The sequence below is a fragment of the Phaeodactylum tricornutum genome, chromosome 1, assembly GCF_000150955.2.
Source record: "Phaeodactylum tricornutum CCAP 1055/1 chromosome 1, whole genome shotgun sequence".
Lineage (NCBI taxonomy): Eukaryota > Bacillariophyta > Bacillariophyceae > Surirellales > Neidiaceae > Phaeodactylum > Phaeodactylum tricornutum.
The window spans coordinates 1015968-1033449 of NC_011669.1; the positions used below are offsets into that span (position 1 = coordinate 1015968).

General features: G+C 48.0%; 6 protein-coding genes across 6 annotated transcripts; 3 read left to right on the top strand and 3 right to left on the bottom strand.

The window, feature by feature from the left end:
- Nucleotides 1-5708: 5708 nt before the first annotated feature.
- On the top strand, nucleotides 5709-6632 carry PHATRDRAFT_31822 (predicted protein; the record flags this gene model as incomplete). Its single annotated transcript, XM_002176671.1, has 1 exon — nucleotides 5709-6632. One exon carries the CDS (start codon nucleotides 5709-5711, stop codon nucleotides 6630-6632), a length of 924 nt encoding a protein of 307 aa, XP_002176707.1.
- A 61-nt stretch (nucleotides 6633-6693) lies between these two features.
- PHATRDRAFT_17487 (oxidoreductase) lies at nucleotides 6694-8190 on the bottom strand. The gene is made up of 3 exons (XM_002177167.1): nucleotides 8159-8190; nucleotides 7387-7809; nucleotides 6694-7308 (listed from the first exon to the last, which is right to left on the bottom strand). The coding sequence occupies exons 2-3, from the start codon at nucleotides 7755-7757 to the stop codon at nucleotides 6729-6731; spliced, it is 951 nt and encodes a 316-aa protein (XP_002177203.1). The 5' UTR covers nucleotides 7758-7809; nucleotides 8159-8190; the 3' UTR covers nucleotides 6694-6728.
- A 919-nt stretch (nucleotides 8191-9109) lies between these two features.
- Nucleotides 9110-9358, bottom strand: PHATRDRAFT_8993 (predicted protein; the record flags this gene model as incomplete). The annotated part of the gene is made up of 1 exon (XM_002177168.1): nucleotides 9110-9358. A coding segment is annotated over one exon (249 nt), but the record flags the coding sequence as incomplete, so codon positions are not given.
- A 3658-nt stretch (nucleotides 9359-13016) lies between these two features.
- PHATRDRAFT_42762 (predicted protein) lies at nucleotides 13017-15314 on the top strand (the record flags this gene model as incomplete). The annotated part of the gene is made up of 1 exon (XM_002176672.1): nucleotides 13017-15314. One exon carries the CDS (start codon nucleotides 13017-13019, stop codon nucleotides 15156-15158), a length of 2142 nt encoding a protein of 713 aa, XP_002176708.1. The 3' UTR covers nucleotides 15159-15314.
- An 80-nt stretch (nucleotides 15315-15394) lies between these two features.
- Nucleotides 15395-15967, bottom strand: PHATRDRAFT_6580 (predicted protein; the record flags this gene model as incomplete). Its single annotated transcript, XM_002177169.1, has 1 exon — nucleotides 15395-15967. A coding segment is annotated over one exon (573 nt), but the record flags the coding sequence as incomplete, so codon positions are not given.
- Nucleotides 15968-16973: 1006 nt separating this feature from the next.
- On the top strand, nucleotides 16974-17435 carry PHATRDRAFT_31827 (predicted protein; the record flags this gene model as incomplete). Its single annotated transcript, XM_002176673.1, has 1 exon — nucleotides 16974-17435. One exon carries the CDS (start codon nucleotides 16974-16976, stop codon nucleotides 17433-17435), a length of 462 nt encoding a protein of 153 aa, XP_002176709.1.
- Between the last annotated feature and the right edge of the window lie 47 nt (nucleotides 17436-17482).

Below are 17482 nucleotides of genomic sequence, written 5' to 3' on the forward strand. Positions count from 1 at the left end.
GCTATGCGCATAATGGGACTAGGCGTCACAGTCACTTGTACAACATTATTGGATGGAGATGTTGCCGGTTGGTTTGCGTGTGGTGTCGGGGTCTCATTTCCATTGGGTGTTGCAATAATAGGGGAGCCGTTGCGCGAGTAGGAACAAACAATTGATCAGAAAAGGGTGAATACATTGTTGTCCCCGGGGGAAGGGGACACTGCCTTGGCAGTTGCTGCTGCAATGGTGGCGTCATTTTCCCGGGCACGCGCTGCTTCTTTGCGACGTTGCTTTTTGAGCCTTTGGCGTTGCCTTTCTGCTTCAATGCGTTGCGCTTGCAGCAGCTTGGCACGTCACGGTTTCTCAATTTCCTTTTGAGTTTGGATTGGTGCAAAGTCGGAATGAGAGCAGTGGAGTTGGGCGATGTAGGGTAGAGCTTTCTACAATTTTTCTGGGCATGCCAACGGTTGAGACTCCAGCAGAGTTCTATACAACAATTTATTGGCTGCAAGCTCAATCCCAGTCCCCGGATTGGGACTTCTGACTGGAAAGAGTTTTGTGAAGTCCGTCCCCGGTTCATGGGTTGGAAGCAGCTCATCCATGCCAGCGCGATACCTCCGCTATATTATATACAGAGCATACACCAAGCATTTGATTTTTTTTAATTGACAATTTTACTTAAAAGCCGTTTCGCGCTCAATCAAAAGTACTTAGAAATTTTCAGATTTGGCCGAAATAGCGATTTTTTCATGTCGCAGAGGCCGAAATAGCGGTTTTCCTCGCCCATTTCCGATAGACTTATCAAATCCGTCGGATTTGGACATGTCTCAACAATTTTAATCCTGAAATTGAGTCAGCCAGCCTAAAATGTCAACATAGCAAGTCAGCCAGCCTAAGACATTGTTTATTCTTGACTTAGCAAGTCAGCCAGCCTAAGACATCGTTTAATAAAGCGATTTTATTGTTAGTGATATCACGGTCAAAAGTCAGTATAAGCATGGCTAACTTGCTAAGTCAATGTCTTAGGCCGGCCAACTTGCTAAGTCGACAACTTGGGCTGGCTTGCGCTAAGACATGTTGCCATATTTTCTTATTTCATGAACATATTTTTTGGAAAGGATGAGACGCCGGGGAGCTTACACCACTTGGGTCACAGAGAAGCATTTTCAACAAAAAGGATTTCAAACCCAGATATTCCAAGGAGCTCCTCTACTGCCAAGCGTCCCAGGAGTGAAATAGATGGAATCTCACAACTGTACATCTGCCCATATGTGCTAGAGTGAAACAATGGACTGTACCATCTTTTGTCATTGGGTGCTAGTCCTGCACACATGATTAGAGCCATGCTATGGAAACAAGGGCATCCATACTATGATTAGAGCCATGCTATGGAAACAAGGGCATCCATACTCATTCTTGTATTTGCATGGGCAGTGGACTCTGAATGTTTCTGTATCTACCTCCACATCCCTAGTAGATGTAACAGCATTGTTTTGGAAGTGAGAAACCTGGGCTCTCCACAAGGTCTTCTTGTGATGAAAAATCACAACTTTTTGCTTGGCTGCCTCTTCCATGCATGAGGTATGCTTTTTTGGGCAAAATCTGTCATGATATACACCAAGGCAACATGTCTCTGGGACAAGAGGCGTCTAACACTGTCCATGGAAGTGTGAGTCAAGGTGGGAATCATGTTGAGACTGTTTCCTTTATGTTGGCCTTATTGTACAACCCAATGTATACACGGTTGATAAATTATAGCCACACAATGCTACAATTTGATACTACGTTGTAGATAGAATTGCTTAGCCTTAGCATTGTTTGTTGGACATCTATCTAGGATTCACTAGCTCTAGATCTTGGCCTCGTTGCCATTTCCTTTTTCCTGGCTCTGTCGTAGGACAGACGCAGTGGCCAGACGACTGTCCTCGTCGGGTTCATTACCCGTGTGTGGCATGCCGGAGGAAAATACGAAGCGTCTCATAGGAAACCAAATATTTGCGTTATGCACCCAAATGTTTGCAACATACACAACTCTGGTTCCGTTGCATGAGGCGTATAAGACGACTCGTCTTATCAAACCTGATATGCTAGGAACGAAATATTCCTGATTACCATACGGTTTCCCTAGATGAAAGTTGTCAACAGATACTGTTGGCACCATCCGAACTCGATGGTTTGGCGATCACATAGGTGATCCAATCATCTCGACAAAAACTATGTCAATGGTTCGATAGCCAGTACATTGGCTACGGGGTTTCTACGTTCGTACATTCTGTTTCCAACACAAAAGGTTTCATTTTGGAATCTATATTTTAGTCTCACAATCTCAATCTAAAAACCTACCGATTAAAACAATCGGAGCCTCTACGAGGCTTTCCCCCCAACTTCTACTCTTTCGTCGTATTCTACAAATACACTCGTAAGCAGGTAGAACTTATCACGGTATGATCAGGGTTGTCCCATATTGGAAGCCATGGGAGTTGAACTCAAGGATGGAGAATAGGACACAGTCCCACAAACTACAAGGAGAGTGACAAGCAGGATTGGTTACTCACCAAGTGGTTCTGTGTGGCATTTATATCTAGGAAAGGTATTACTCTATGTGGGAGTAAGATTATCTGGCACATGGTAAGAGGTCTTCCATTTGTATGGACAGGCCAATTCTCATGGACTAGTAGTAGAATAATCTTCCTCTCATTGTTTTAGAAATTCATTGATCCAAATATTACATTAGCATAGGTCCTTGTATCCACTGTCTAACCTGTGGGGAGCATTGTAAACAAGCTGAGTTTTACAGTCCCTAAGTCCGCTTAGGTGTATCACAGGTTGTTTGTAATAATGCCCACTTGCATTTACCAGGTATTGTCAACATTGCATTATTCCTGTCTTTTGTACATACATTGGTTGTACTATGTAACAAAATCTGTCAATGTACATCCGTATTCAATCCATTTCTTAGATGTCTCACAGCACTCAATATGTTTTTTGATCATCCGCTTAGAGAGTCCAATAAGTTGGTCAAGAATAGGTTGCTGTCTCAGCTCTTCAAAACACTATTGATTTGCTCATCAGCATTGTTGAGTAACTGTAGCAAGGCTTGTTCTCTTGCAAGAATAAAAATGTAGCAAATTGATCTTTTCTTTCTTCAAACCAAATTGCAACTTCTTCATCAAGATGCTGGAGGTTTAGGAGAGATTGTTCATATGCCTTCTTTGTTTGACATTTTGCTAAGTTGTACACTGCTGTAGAGACAATGTCTGGTATCTTGCGTTTCACTCCATGACCATGCACATTCCCAATCATGTGCCTGAGACATTGACCAAATTTTACACCCATTGAAGCAATAACAGCCTGGAAAGAAGAGCTCTGAATCCCTTTGTCATAATCTGCCAAGAAAGCTTTGACCCCACCAAAATCATTCTGAAGCTGTCTGCCAAACCAAGTCCAATTGTCCTCATTCTCAATTTACAGACAGCATAGGTGAGAAGACAAGTTGATTGTTTCCATCATGTGTAACTGCAAGCAAGATTGTATGCTTGAAGACATGAGTTGTGATAGATGTTCCATCACTTGTAATAACACAAATAGGGCCTTCTTTCCATGCATGCTTTGAGAAGGAAAAGGAGACATAACAGCAGTAAAATTGTGGACATTCACACTGCCAGGTACTTTCAAGTGTATGTAGCAAAAATGTGCCTTGTGGGTCTGATGTAGTCAATCTTCTGAAGTACGACTTTAGTAAGAAGTATTGTCCAATGTGTATATGCACTCCATCCTGTTGCTTGGTGGTTACAAGATTGTGGGCCTGGGACTTCCTTATGTGTATCCCACTAGACCTGTGTGCAATATCTCAAATTTGCTTTGCAGAACCAGTGCGCCTATTAAGGCTGGGGATATATCCTGCAAGAGGAGCAGAGACACTCTGTTACGGAGTACTACCAAAGCTCAACCAAAGACGGATCACTGTTATGACAGTGTGTGGTAAACAAAGGTGGTAATTATGAGAAACAACCTGCAATACACCTAAGCAAGCTTAGGGACTGTAAAACTCACTTGCTGACGATGCTCCCCACGGGTTAGACAGCAGATGCAAGGACCTATGCATAGAATGCAATTTGGATCAAAGAATTTCTAAAACAATGAGTGGAAGATTACATGCTACAAACTAGTCAATCTGTTGTTCAGTCCAGTGAACAATCCCACAAAGTGCCAGCTCATCACTGATCTTCCACACCTTCCATTATCTCAATAGACAATCTTTCTCCCACATGTATATATACCTCCAGAACTATGAGTCCCATGCACAAAACCTATGGTGAGTAGCTGTTCTTCTTCAGTCCCACGCTATGTCTTGTGATAGCCCCTTTATTGCTTCAATTGTATTTTTGATGTTCCAATTATATCCCAGTCCATCTTGGTTGTGTAAACCGACAAGTGGAGACTAAGCACATGCGGCTTGGGAAACATAGCAATTGTAGAAACGCTTCAATTATTGTGAGTCCACGTGGCCACGGAACAAGGCTTTGGTATCACTTCTGTGCATGCCTCTTTAACTCCATGTGCATAGTTTTAATTCACACTTGCGACATCCGTGTGTAGTGAATAATTTCCACAAGACATGTTGCAAGGAGGTAAACCACAACAGGGTAACTCAATTATGGTAGATTTGCGCAATAAGGCCAACACAAACTCCATACAAGATACGTAAGCGCTGCTCCATTGGATTGGCTCACACTTACACTTTCCTTACCAAGGTGAAGCTGTCTGAGGGACATGCCGCAAGGTGGTGTACTGTAACACTCCCCATTGGCCTGTATTGATACGGAAGCTTTGTAGTTTCTCTTCCAATGCAATTCACTGTCAGAGCACATATGGATACCGTGATATGAAGTAACTTTCCACTGTCCAGTCAACAAATGATACTCTCCTCTTACAGGCAATGCATAGAGATGGCATTGACAGACCAATTCTACATTTTTCCAGTGTGTTCTGAGTGCATGTATGCAGTTGGCTTTGTAGCACTTTGTTGGCTTGTTCTCCAATATTCTGTAGTGCTTTTGGACTACTTGGTTGTGGTTGAACCAGGCAGCTTGAAGGGCATCAAATGATGAGAATATCTGACTGACAGCAAGCTTCATGATTACTTCAATGTTTGTGTGTGGATTGTGTTGGTGTTCCAATTTCTGGTCAACAAACAAACACAACATTATTCTGACAGGGCCTGATTTGATGATTGTGTGTTGCCATCTCAACCTTTTTGGTATGCATTTATTCATGATATGTTTTCAAAGCAAATTTTCCTTTTAAGTGATACATTTTATTCAATGAAAAAGGCACGTGCAGTGGTTAAGCACCCATTTAGTGGATTTGGCATGGTCCCAGCACCCATTTAGCGAATTTCTCTAATAAATTCTGCTCGAGATGAGAGCTTGCTCCTTTCAAACCTCTTTATGCGACATGTCGCTTTCTGCCGGACGTGTCACACTTGAATGCCAATCTTGACAGCATTACACGCTTCATAGCTAGATAAGGTTCGCGTTGTCGACCACCCTCCTGTCCACGCAGTTTTCATTCCAATCCGCGAACCTCAATGAACCCGTGAACCTCATCGAACGTTCTATTGCATCGGATGTGATATTTGGAACATCATTGAACCACAGCTTCCCCGGACTGCTGCTAGAGGATGAATTCAAAGATGAACTCTAGTTGTCTCACAAACCACCGAGAGTATGCCCCAACGCGTAACTGCCATGACAAGCAACTCTCTATTCCTTGTTGGTGGCACAGGTAGTCTTGGCCAAGCGATAGCAAAAGGACTCCGCTCGGCCGAAGGTTTTTCTGCTTATGTAGCCCTGGTTCGTCCAACTTCCATCGATGGTATTGAAGCACTTTTACTGCGAGGAACGGGTTGGACGGTTGTGTCTGTTGATTTTAGTGATCACGCTTTTCTAGAGGTGTCCTTAAAAGGGGCCAGGACCGTTGTGTCTACAATCAGCGGTAACGACCTGGTCGCTGTGGAGTCTGCTGTCATCAAGGCAGCCAAGAAAAATGGTGCAACCTTGTTTGTCCCTTCGCAGTTTGGATTGGATTTTCGTCGCTGGGGAAATTCGTTTCCTCTTTTGGCTGTAAAGAATGCAGTTCTTGAGGTTGCCAAAGAAATCAATCTCCCCACCCTGATTGTTTTCACTGGCATGTTCTCGGACTTCATTTTTTCTTTCTTGGTTGACCTCGAGGAGAGCAAGGCGCGTGTGATTGGTGATGGAAGCGGAAAAGTGTCCTTCACACTCCGATCGGATATTGGGTACGTTCTTGCAAAGGCCTTGGCTGACCCAACATATAAGAAAGGCGGGACACTTTCAATGCAGGGCGACACTATGTCATGGAGAGATGCCCTAGCCTTACTCGAAAAGGCTACTGGGAGAGATTTGGCACTGGAATATATAAATCCTGAATCCGCCCTCCTTTTAGAAAAAGATCTTTTGCAAAAGGGTTTGGACGGAGAGCTGGGATTGTACTATGCTGCGTTTGGACACCATCTTCTCGGGGAGCCACAGCGTGGTACCAATGGAGGTGATACAAGCGCTGAGGCCCAGACTTACGGCTTGACCCTCGAATCACTGGAAACGACCTTGAACCGTATCTACAGCACGTAATTTTCTTGATTGCAACTACTTGAAATTCATCAGAACCAAGATAAATAAGTATGCTCGCCAGTATGGGCCATGCTCAATTCATTTATTTATACTTCATTACTCCTTTTTCATTCGCTTGTTAGAAAATTCGTTGTTTGAGACTTTGTGAATACGCTCAAACACGGCGCTAAAATCTTCATCGGCAACGCGGAGATCAATATCCTCTCGCGCCGAGCGGTAGAGACTTTCGGCAGTGTCCATGACAGAGTACTCTACTCCGGCACGTTTGGCCATTTCCGACGCTAGGGCCATGTCCTTGTGCGCGTGCTTTAACGGAAAGTTCGGGCCGTGATCTCGCGTTACCATTTTAGGTCCCTTCAAGTTGAACATGGGATTCTGGATAGCCCCTTGGCCAATCACTTCAATCATCTTGACGGGATCTAAGCCAACTGCTTCAGACAAGGCGAGGCCTTCACCAAAGGCAGCCAGCATCGTCCCCATCAAGCTATTAACCACCAGCTTGGCGCGAGTTCCTGCTCCTACCTCGGCACCAAAAAAGTGGCTGGCTTTACCCATGGCTTTAAAACCGTTGTCCACAATTTCCGAAAACAGCTCTTCCGAACCGGCACACAGAAATATGAGCGCTCCAGTTGCAGCGGGACCTTTGGAACCAGACACTGGGGCTTCCAAGAAACGTCTGAGAGATGGAGTAACGAGTTCGTCAGTGAAGAGATCGGTGAGCGTGCAAGAAGCCCGACTTCTCTCCACCACTTACCCTGCCTTTGCCATGACAGCTTCACTCATGCGCTGCATATCGAGCTCCGCCAGAGTGGCGCAGTCCACGATAGACTTTCCCTCCGTCACACCGGCGAGCACTCCGTCATCCCCTTCGAAGACCGCTTTGCTGGCTTCCGGCGTGGAAAGCATGCAATACGTGATACCACATTCCTGCACCACTTCACGGGCCGTATCCTTTACGATCACCTTCATGCTAGGAAACTTTTCGACCAAGGCCTGGCACTTGGAACCAGTGCGGTTCCAGATTACCAACGGCTTGTCATCCGATCCAGCTACACCTTCCGACAAGAGACGGGCTGCCATGCCCTCTCCCATAATGCCGAGACCAACGAATCCAATCGCTGACATTTTAAGATTTGATGTTGATGTTGCGTATGAGCTGAAAAGTTGTTGTCCCGGTCTGTTACGAATAAAAAAAAGGGGACACGGTGAGAAGAAGATACGGAAACCTCTAATACACTCTTTATAGTTGCGGTAGACTCTCGTCGTTGAGCGGTCTACCGACACTCCGTCGTCTTTCATTCCGGTTGTCACCACCGGAAGAGGTCCTATCCGCACGCACCTCACCCCCCGTGTCGGAAGAGGGACGGTGAATGCAAGCGACAATGTTGGCATCCGGCACAGAACCGCGACCAGCACCGCCAGCCTGGACCCATCATACGATCGCATGTTCCCCAAACGGAATACGAGCAATTGCACGTGGCTTATGATCAATCTTCACTCAGTCACTTAGGGCTTTTTATACTCACCAACAACAACCAAAATTTTACTTTGGTTTGTTCGACTTTTGGAGGGTTTATGAGGAGGCGTCAGGGTCTGTTTTCGACGAGTTATACGGCGCAGAAAGAAAACGGCGTTCGGAGTTCCATAGAATATCCCCGGTCGACTTGGAGGGATTGAATGGTCACGCGCTGTGCAAACTCAGGGCGCAGTTTCGTTGTGATCTCCTATTTCCACATAACCTTATGAAACTTTGTCATCTGAAATTTTGTTTGGCGTCGAGCTTACAGATACATAAGATTTTCAGTTGGTTGCCCCCCCTCGTGAAATGAAAACTTCCCAACTTTGTTAACTTATTAAGTTGCCGAGCTCTATTTACAAATACTCGGAGAGGCATCGGCTTAACAGGAAAGTTAGATCTTTTCTACATTCGTGTAGGGTTGTGAGGCCAAGGCTATGTATTCAAACGATCGGCCTCGTCTATTGGGCGGAGTGGACTCCATCCAAAAGACCTCGCTGCCGAAACAGCCAGTTCAACCACCTGCTTGGACCAGAACGTAAAACAAAGGCAGAAAAGGTGTTTTGCGTTAATCGGTTCCACAATGAGCGACCGATCAGATTCACGACATGGATTATAGACGTACCTCCCAGAGCAACCAGACAGCAACCAATCCCAGTATTGGTTTGATTATAAGACTGTCTAGTATCGGTTCCCGCTCTTTGATGTTGGACACACCAATCAGGGTGGCGGCCAGGTAGATGGATATCTTGACGGCGGTCTTGGACCAAAATCGCTGGTGTATGCTTTCCGCCGGCGTAAAGGTGTTGGTAGTAGGCACTACCCGATCCACCACAATCGTGCGTACTGGAGCCAATGACTGTTCGCGGTAGGCTTCGGTAGCCCGTGCGGCGTCAGCCTGAGCAGTCGCTTGTTGGGTTGGCGACAGGGGCCAGAGCACGCTCTGGTACTGCATCTTTGCGGAAATCTGCGAAGCGTCGTGATTTTGCCAAAAAACCCGCAGCAGTTGGCAGTACGCCACAACATTGGGGTCGTACTTGACCAGGACGGCTTCGGTATGACCGTCGCCGTTACAGACGGTCAAGTAGGACGGTTGGTCGACCGATGTGGACTGTGTCGCGTTGGCGTACCCAGCCGTAGCCTGTAAGACTCCGGGTGTAGCCAGAAATGCTTCTTGGGGTTTCCAGAAACATCCCATTCCAAAAAGCGCATACTCCGCACATTCTTGAGACGAAACGCTTGATGTTTTTGCTACCGGATCGTCCTTCGTGGTTAATTGAGCGCGTAGCAGAGGGGTTGGTTTGGCTGTCGAGGGCCGACTGATTGTGTGCACCAAAAGGCGCAATGGCGCCGATGGGAAGAATCCCGCACTAGTAGAACCTGTCAAGAAGGCCAGTGCACCGAACAATTTTATCATTATCGTCGAATATTGGACGACGAATGTGCGGGCTTCCGGCCCAATACACGCGTTTGCTGTGGCATGCTGTGGTTGTCCTTTGGACAATGCAGTTCACTGTCAATTTTTGGGTGAGGTTTGCTGAGTTTTAAGGGTAGGGCGACTACTGCTGGGAAGTACTTCCACTGTATAATGATAGATAGCGTGCTCCAGTCATACAGTCAGTCACTGTCACTGTCAGTAATTACAGAAACCACCGAAAACAATTTTAACCGTACACATTCTATCTACAAAAGCAAACGTAAGGAACCCAATTGCAAGGAAATTTAACAACTACAGAAGTGCCCCTTGCCATACCTCTCTGAGTACCCCTTGAGTCCATATATGGAATGAAACTCTGGTCAATTGCGCTTCTACACAGTACACGCCTGTATGCCCCGATTGTTTTCAATAATTTGATTTACCCACAAACCGTTAGCCCCATTAGTTTGAAGGTACCACCGCTGGTTAACTTCATGCTCATTCTAAAAGTGGAATGTGCAGGAACTCTTGATGGCATCTCAACACCTACCACATAGGTCTCACTTGTGCTCCTTTTGTGGACCCCAGAAACATCCACTGAGGTCAACTCTGACCATGTTGTAGCCCCATCAGCCTTGCTCAGAAATCGTATTTTTGCATTTGAATTACTCCATTTCTCTCCGTAGCTCTTCATAGGAAAAAGAGTCACCTTGCCAACTGGCTGGGTCAAATTGCGGAACTCCAACAAAAGCTCCGATCCTTGCTCAGCCGGGACCCAGCCAAACTTGTGGCGATTTGAAACTTTGCCAATACTCCATTTTCCTTGACGCTTTAAAAACGGAGCAAACACATTTTGAATACTAGAGCTGGTTTCATTACTTGCCAAACCATTGATCCAGGAAAAGACGCATTGCGAGGCATTTCCTTGGGAACATGGCCCAAGAGAACTCTCGCGATCTTCTGCATCTGCCTGCCATGCTTTGGTGACCTCCTCCAGACGTAAATTGTTGGTGAGCATGGGTGGAAGACCTGTCGGCGAGGGCTGATAGTAAGCATTTTCTTCTATCGTAGTGTGGCCGCTAGTCTTGCGTGACTCGTCTTGTCTAACTAATGCTTGTTTGCCCCATGCCTCAATGGAACAGTGCCTGGTAGCTAAGTTGAGCATGTGGTAAGCCATGATCCAGGACGTTGCCAAGTGCATACCTTGCCCAGGATGTAGCTCTCCAACAAAGTTTCCATCCTCAGAATACCATTGCGGTGAAAACAGTGTGCCGTGAGTGTCCCCATACACCCAATCCCGTACAACGTTGGCAAACGATACAAACGAAAAGCCGTAGTAGCTTGCCAAAACTTGAATCTCTTGAGATAAAATTGTGATCTCCTTGATCTTGTTGACGGTATTACCAAGGTAGTCGTCTAGCCAGATGAGAAGCGGTCGCTTTGAGCATGATTTCTCGCTCATCACCGAACGAACAAAGGACTGAGCCATTTCAGAGACAGCGTCGCGACCACCTTTGCGTGTGGTCAAACCTGCGTCGTTTGTGGAATGCCCATTGATGACAATATCTGGATAGAAATCATCATCCGGAGAAGTCCCGTATTCCCAGATAGCTTGACCTATTTTTGTATTGACTCCCCCCAGAGCCCGATTGTGGACCTTTATGAGTAGTCCTCCAGCAAGTCCATTGACAAGAGACTCCAGCCGAGTTGCCCAGGCACAGTGCCTTCCGTGACCTCCCTTGATTGCAAAGCAGTTGTTTCCCTGAGTCACGGACCCCCCAACAACAAGAACCTGAATGATGCGAGGCTCGTCTGCGGTATACGAAGCCTGATCAAATGTTTTGATTTGTTGCAAGTATTGGTATCGGTCCCATCCTTGTTCCAGAATACGTTTCACGGTAGCCCAATCTCGTGTTGTGGCTTGAAGGGAGTCCGGCAGTCGAGGTGATATCATGTCAAGCATTTCCAGCATCATGTTGCGTTGGCTAAAGTCTAGATCTACAGAAAGTCGACTTTCCTGTAGGATCCGGTCGGCATACTGTGTCCACAAGCTGATTGCGGATTGGGATCCAACGTATTCGCAGAGTGTGTTGTACGTCATAGCCGCAGCGGAAGTTTTTAGCTTCTTTTGTGTGTGCATTTTGTCCCGTTTTCTAGACGCTGGCGGCACTTGGATGTTACCCGTACATTTCCCCCGGACGCAAGAAGCCGACGAGATAGTTTCGCCCCGCAAAGAAGTCGACTTTGATGATCCCCTGATATCGCTAGTAAGCGATTTTTGCAAGAGCGAAATACAGACCAACGTGCAGAACGCCAGGACGGTCTTCCATCCTCTAGAGCAAAACATTTTCCCGTCCCCTTGACTTTGCGTCGTGCCGTCGCTGTTTCTGCTTTCTTTCAGTCAACTGTGTTTGTGGTGCATCTTTGCTCTAGAGAGTGAGAGGTGAAGCCGATACAAAAACTACCGACAATCCCGCTCAAAATTGTCCGAGTTTGAGAAGGCAGAATTACGATTTTATTTCAGGAAATATGACTTTTGACCGTTGTCCCTGTTGAAATAGATAGCATGAAAGCTAAGTGATAAGCTTCATTTGCGCAGGCTCGCGTTCAAATCGCCTAGGCGACAAAAAGATAAGTTCGTCAGATTACTGCCACCGCTTATTTTACTTAAATAAAAATCCACTTTTGCGAACTCGGATAATATTTTCAACGACCTCGCTGCGATGGAAATAAGTACTAAGCAACACAGAACGGCCAATGTTACCTTTTCATTATTGACTCTTTTTATTTTGAATTTATGTAAACGCGATGCCCCAGGTTTTCCCTAATATGCAAAAATATATCGATACCAGTGAACTAAACCCGGATCTTTCTAATACATGTGTTCGCATGATTTTGAGAATTTCCGTTAGAAATCTAAATCGTATCCTATCATGTGCTGGAATTCACTATAAGAATACACAGAATTTGAAAGGCCCAATGAGAAACTTGGTTTAGGTGTATGTCTCGGATCCTGTACCCACGACTGCTTTCGTGTGTCTCCCTCTCCGACCAAAACTACCATCCTTCCCACACGAACCAGACCTCAAGGGTCGATCGACGGACGTTTCGGGTCTCTGACCCGCACCGGCGAACACATCCGATTGGGATCCGGAAGGGACTTTCCCACCCCATCTACCCCGCAACCCCCTACTCGTTTCATACACGGATGGGGTTTTCCCTTGTCACAGTCCGTGCCAGGAAATAAAACAGCAAACCGGTCTCACAGTCCAGTAGAGTTGCATTCCAGTTAGGTAGGTACGATCCTTACAAACAACACGTGACCCGAATTGCGTGCACTAGCATTCAATCACATTATCCAAAGAGTGAGTGGATCATTGCTACGCTACAGCTATATCCATACATTGCTTTGGAAGTTGATACCGACCGAACAATGCACAAAACACAAAGAATGACCTCTTCTCGTCCGCAAGCATCCATTTCCGAGGTTTCCGACGACGACAGCAACCACGGCGACTTGTCCGACGTCGAAGTGTCGCACGAAGAGCACGTTCGGACGCTCACGAATCGTGGCTCGTACAAAAGTATTCACAAGTCCTCAACTTCCCGCAAGCTCATTCGCTTCCATCTCATGCCGCGGGTACGATCCAAGAAATCCCCAGACCGCAGTTCGATCGCGTCCGACAACGCTACCGTCGAAGGCGTGCGCTCTGTCGTTTCGCAGTACACGCAAGCAAGTCACGACACGGTCAACGTCTCCAACCGCACCAAAGCTGGACGCGAGAGTCGCAATCATCCGCACGACAAGAAGAATTCCAAAACGCGTTGGTCTAAACTCAAACGTCTCGTGGGCGTCAAGACGGCACCGGACGATCCCGGTGCTCCCCGATTGTCCTCCAAGTCCACCGACTCGGCGGAACGGGTAAACACCGATGATCCGATCGCCAATCGACGTCGCGTTCGTAGTGCGGACGATGCCGTTACCTATTCCCGACGTCCAAGGTCGGCGTCCGTCGCCGTGACGAGTAACGCGATCGAAACCACGACACCAGCACAAGCCTTCGAAGACCAGTCCATTTGTGGACGTCTGGACGGCCTCGACATTTTAGCCTTGGGTGGGGCCGGACTAATCACTTTACCCGCCGATACGGCGCTACCGGCCGACTGGACCTTTCCGACGTACTCCGTCACCGGACAGAGTTTGTACCAAACGGCGCCGCGAATTGTGGCCGAGATGCTCTGGACGTCCGCTGGACGGTCTGCTCCCGAAATTATATTGGAAGGATTCATTCCCGGCGGCGAGGATCGATGGAGTGTCCGTGTGGAACAACGACCAACGGACGCTTCATCTTTCGCAAGTTCTAGCACTGTATACCGCAGTCAATCGCTGCCAGGATTGCAGCCAGCCGACACGGACGAATTCGAAGCTTCCGAAGACGGCAGCGTGCGCTGGCCCAGTTACAAACTGTGGGACTCTCTATGGGGTAGCGAACCGCAACCCACCAATATGACCAATTTAGATAAGGTTCCGAAAGACGACGATGATCCCCTGCTCAATCTGATTTCCGACTGTTCCATCCCCATCGATGTGGACGAAGACACTTTCGTGATTGCCAATCGCGCCCACTTGGTCGTGATTCAGGAAATTGCCGCTGGACCCTTGGCCAAGGGACAATTCGAAAGCGCTCTAGCAATCTTTGCGCGACTCCTCAAGGGACTAAATCTGATCGAAGACCAGAACCTGCGCTTTCTCAAGGGCACCGTTTTGCACAATATCGGTATTGTGGAAATGTGGCGCGGTCAGTACGAACGTGCACTGGAAAATTTTACGCTCGCCGTCAAGGAACGATCCCGCTATTTGCCCAAACGCCATCCTGACTTGGTGGTTTCGATCGTCCGCCAAAGCGTCGCGCTCGTCGCACTGGGTCGGTTTGACGAAGCCTTGGTTGCGCTCGAGAAGGCCCTAGACATGGTACCACCAGTTGCCGACCTTGTACGGGCCAAAATTCTCAATAATATTGGCGTCGTACGCTTTCTACAACGCGATTTGACCGCCGCGTTGCCGAGTTTCACCACCGCGCTCGAAATTTTGCGGCGCTGGCTGGACGGACCCATCCGACGCGAGTCGATCGTATTTGACGCCGCCACGACGCTCTCCAATATCGGCAAACTGTATTTGGAACGACAGGATTACGACTTGGCCTATTTCGTGTACGAAGAAGCGCTTTTGCTGCAAACAACGGTCTTTCGTAAGGATCACGACATCGTATTGAACGGTCTCACGAACCTGGCGTTGGCCAAGGTAAAAACGCGTCACGTCCAAAAGGCCGTACAGATTCTGCAGGGTTGCTTGCGTTCGCAAAACAGTCGGTTTGGACCGCAGTCGGCCTCGGCTGTGGAGACGACGGGTTTGATCGGGCACTTATACGCCAGCGAGGCTCAGTACGAAGAGGCCCTCCAGTGCTGGAAGACGGTAAAAAAGTGGCAGAAAACGCAACTGCCAGCGAACCACGCCGCCGCAATACAGACGAGAGCGGCGATCGACAAAGCGGAACACACCATTGGTCAAACGAGTAACTCGGGCTGGATTTAGTGCGACACACGCTTTCACACATAAACACACAAACGTTTACAAGCACACGTACGGCCGGCTTTAGACAAGGAGACCAACAGGCCATCACTTTTATGGACTTTATAGATTCCTGTTGTACCAATATCTAATTTCTTAACGCAATAAATCTCTGCTTTTCTTTACTACTGTCGTGTTCGATTTGGTCCAATTTTGCGTGGTTGCTTGCTGTTGACCGGGACAGACTGGATGAGTGGGGTCAGTTCGGAGGCCATCCGCACGAGACGGGCCGCTTCGTCTTCGCTGGCCTTGCCCGATCCAGCAAAGCGGACTCGCCCAACCCCGTCGACTAGAAAGACGAATCCCGTCATGACATTGTGCATACGCAGTGCATCCTTAAAGAGAGCGAGGTCGCTGCCAAAGTAGAGCAAAGTCCGATCGTGTTCCTCCACTGGCGTATTCTTCTTCATCAACCCCTGTACGGGTCCTTTGAGTATCCACTTGTTGAAAAATCCTTCCGAAATGTTGAGACGGATGACTTCCACACGGTCCTTGTCTTGCAGAGCTTCCCGGAACGGATCGATCCAGGAGGACAAAAGTTGATAGCCGTAATCGCGAAAACTAATGGCCACGAGGGTGCACTGCGCCTGGGTGTCGCGTGATCGATTCTTGCGCACAAAGTAGTCCGGTACGTCAACCGTCTCTCCCGACAAGGACTTTAAATTGCACAAGTTGGGAAACGGACGGGCTCTCGATTCCGGAATGAGGGACGGGCTGGTTAGCAAAGGCTTGTCTTCGCAGGTTCGGAGATCCTTGAGCATCCAAAAGTATCCGTAAGCCAACTCCGTGTAGCGCTTACGGGGAGCTCCTCGTATCGACCGGTGTTCTACGTGGGTTCCACCCGGAAGTATCGTTGCGCTGATGGAATCAGGGTGCATGACGATGCCGGGGTGGCGGTGGGAGTCGTCCGCCAGAGGCTCATCGGGGGAAGAGCTCGGATTCGAAGAAAAGTGAGCGCTCGCGGAGGGTCGACGCTGTGAGTACGGGTGACCCGCTCCTCCACAAAAGATTCCCAAACCGTTTCCCGGTGCGGTCGTCTTACTTGTGTTGCTATAACTGCTACTGTAAAGGCTACTACCGTTCGACAGCCAACGACAGGCTGTCGCAGTGGCTAGGACCTCGTTGGGCTGCCTTGTTCTTGCCCAACGAATTAGATCTCTTCGAGCAAGAGGACATGCTAACCCACGCGCTACCATATTCGTAGTGACTGGTAGATAGATGGTGGCAATTCACGGTGGTCAATTGTGGAGTCAACCAATCCAATAATGTCAGATACGTCGCAATGTCGAATATTGGGGGTTGATTTTGGAAAAACCTACAGTTAACTGTCAGTGTCTGACATTGGAGGACGCGGACGAGTGGTACGGGACAACAACACGATGATGCGTTTTGTCGCTTGCTATATTTACATGAACTGTGGCGTGCATCACTGTCAATCTCTCGTCTGATCTCTACTGGATTCGAAGCGGACGACGACGTCGTTTCAGATATAGTGGGGACTTACACTTATCCACAGTCAGTAAGATTCATTTCTCTAAATAGGTATCTAATTTACAATTCACGTTTCTATTTATTGAACCCGCATCCTTCGGCCGCAATCCAACGCTCTACCCATTCCACACGCAGTGACAACGGCTGCTGGTTCCCTCCGAACGACGGAACGAAACGAAATCCCCCATCATTATCCCTCCCGGCAATCTCCAATCGCAACATCGCTATCGATCCAAATTCTTCTCGTTCTTTCTCTGGCGGAACCGCACCTTTCGACGGCATTTAGTCATGGGCAACAACAAGAAAACGAACAAGGACGCATTGCGTCAACGCAAAAAGCCGGAAGCACCGGTACCGGACGATACCGTGGACGACAACGACAGCGACGACAAGATTCCGGACGACGTTCGCGCCGTCAAGGACAAACTCGAAGCAGAAACGGGCAAAACATACCGCTACCGTCCAGCCAAAAAGGATCTTCCGTCCATATCGGACATGCTGGTACACGGATCACCCGAATCGCAGGGACGACCCCGGACTTGGACGGAAACGATTGGTTACCCCGTGGCCCTCGCTGCCGTCTTTCTCATCAGTTTGCTCATCTTCCATCACGCGCCCCACAGTCAATCCAAACGCAACAAATTTGTACTGCCCAAAATGCAAAAACGACCTCCAGGCAACGCCGCTACCGCAGCCCAGACCTCGTCCCGGACGGACAACGAGAAGCATCCGTTGCCATCCAAGGATTGACCGTGTCGCGCCACCCTCGATTCAACACTATACGCCAGCTTCGTAAC

Excerpts from the sequence above, each read along its gene's own strand:
- PHATRDRAFT_17487 (XM_002177167.1), bottom strand. The coding sequence starts at position 7,757 with ATGTCAGCGATTGGATTCGTTGGTCTCGGCATTATGGGAGAGGGCATG. Across the intron at positions 7,309-7,386 it reads GCTGTCATGGCAAAGGCAGG|ACGTTTCTTGGAAGCCCCAG; the intron begins GTAAGTGGTGGA and ends TCCATCTCTCAG.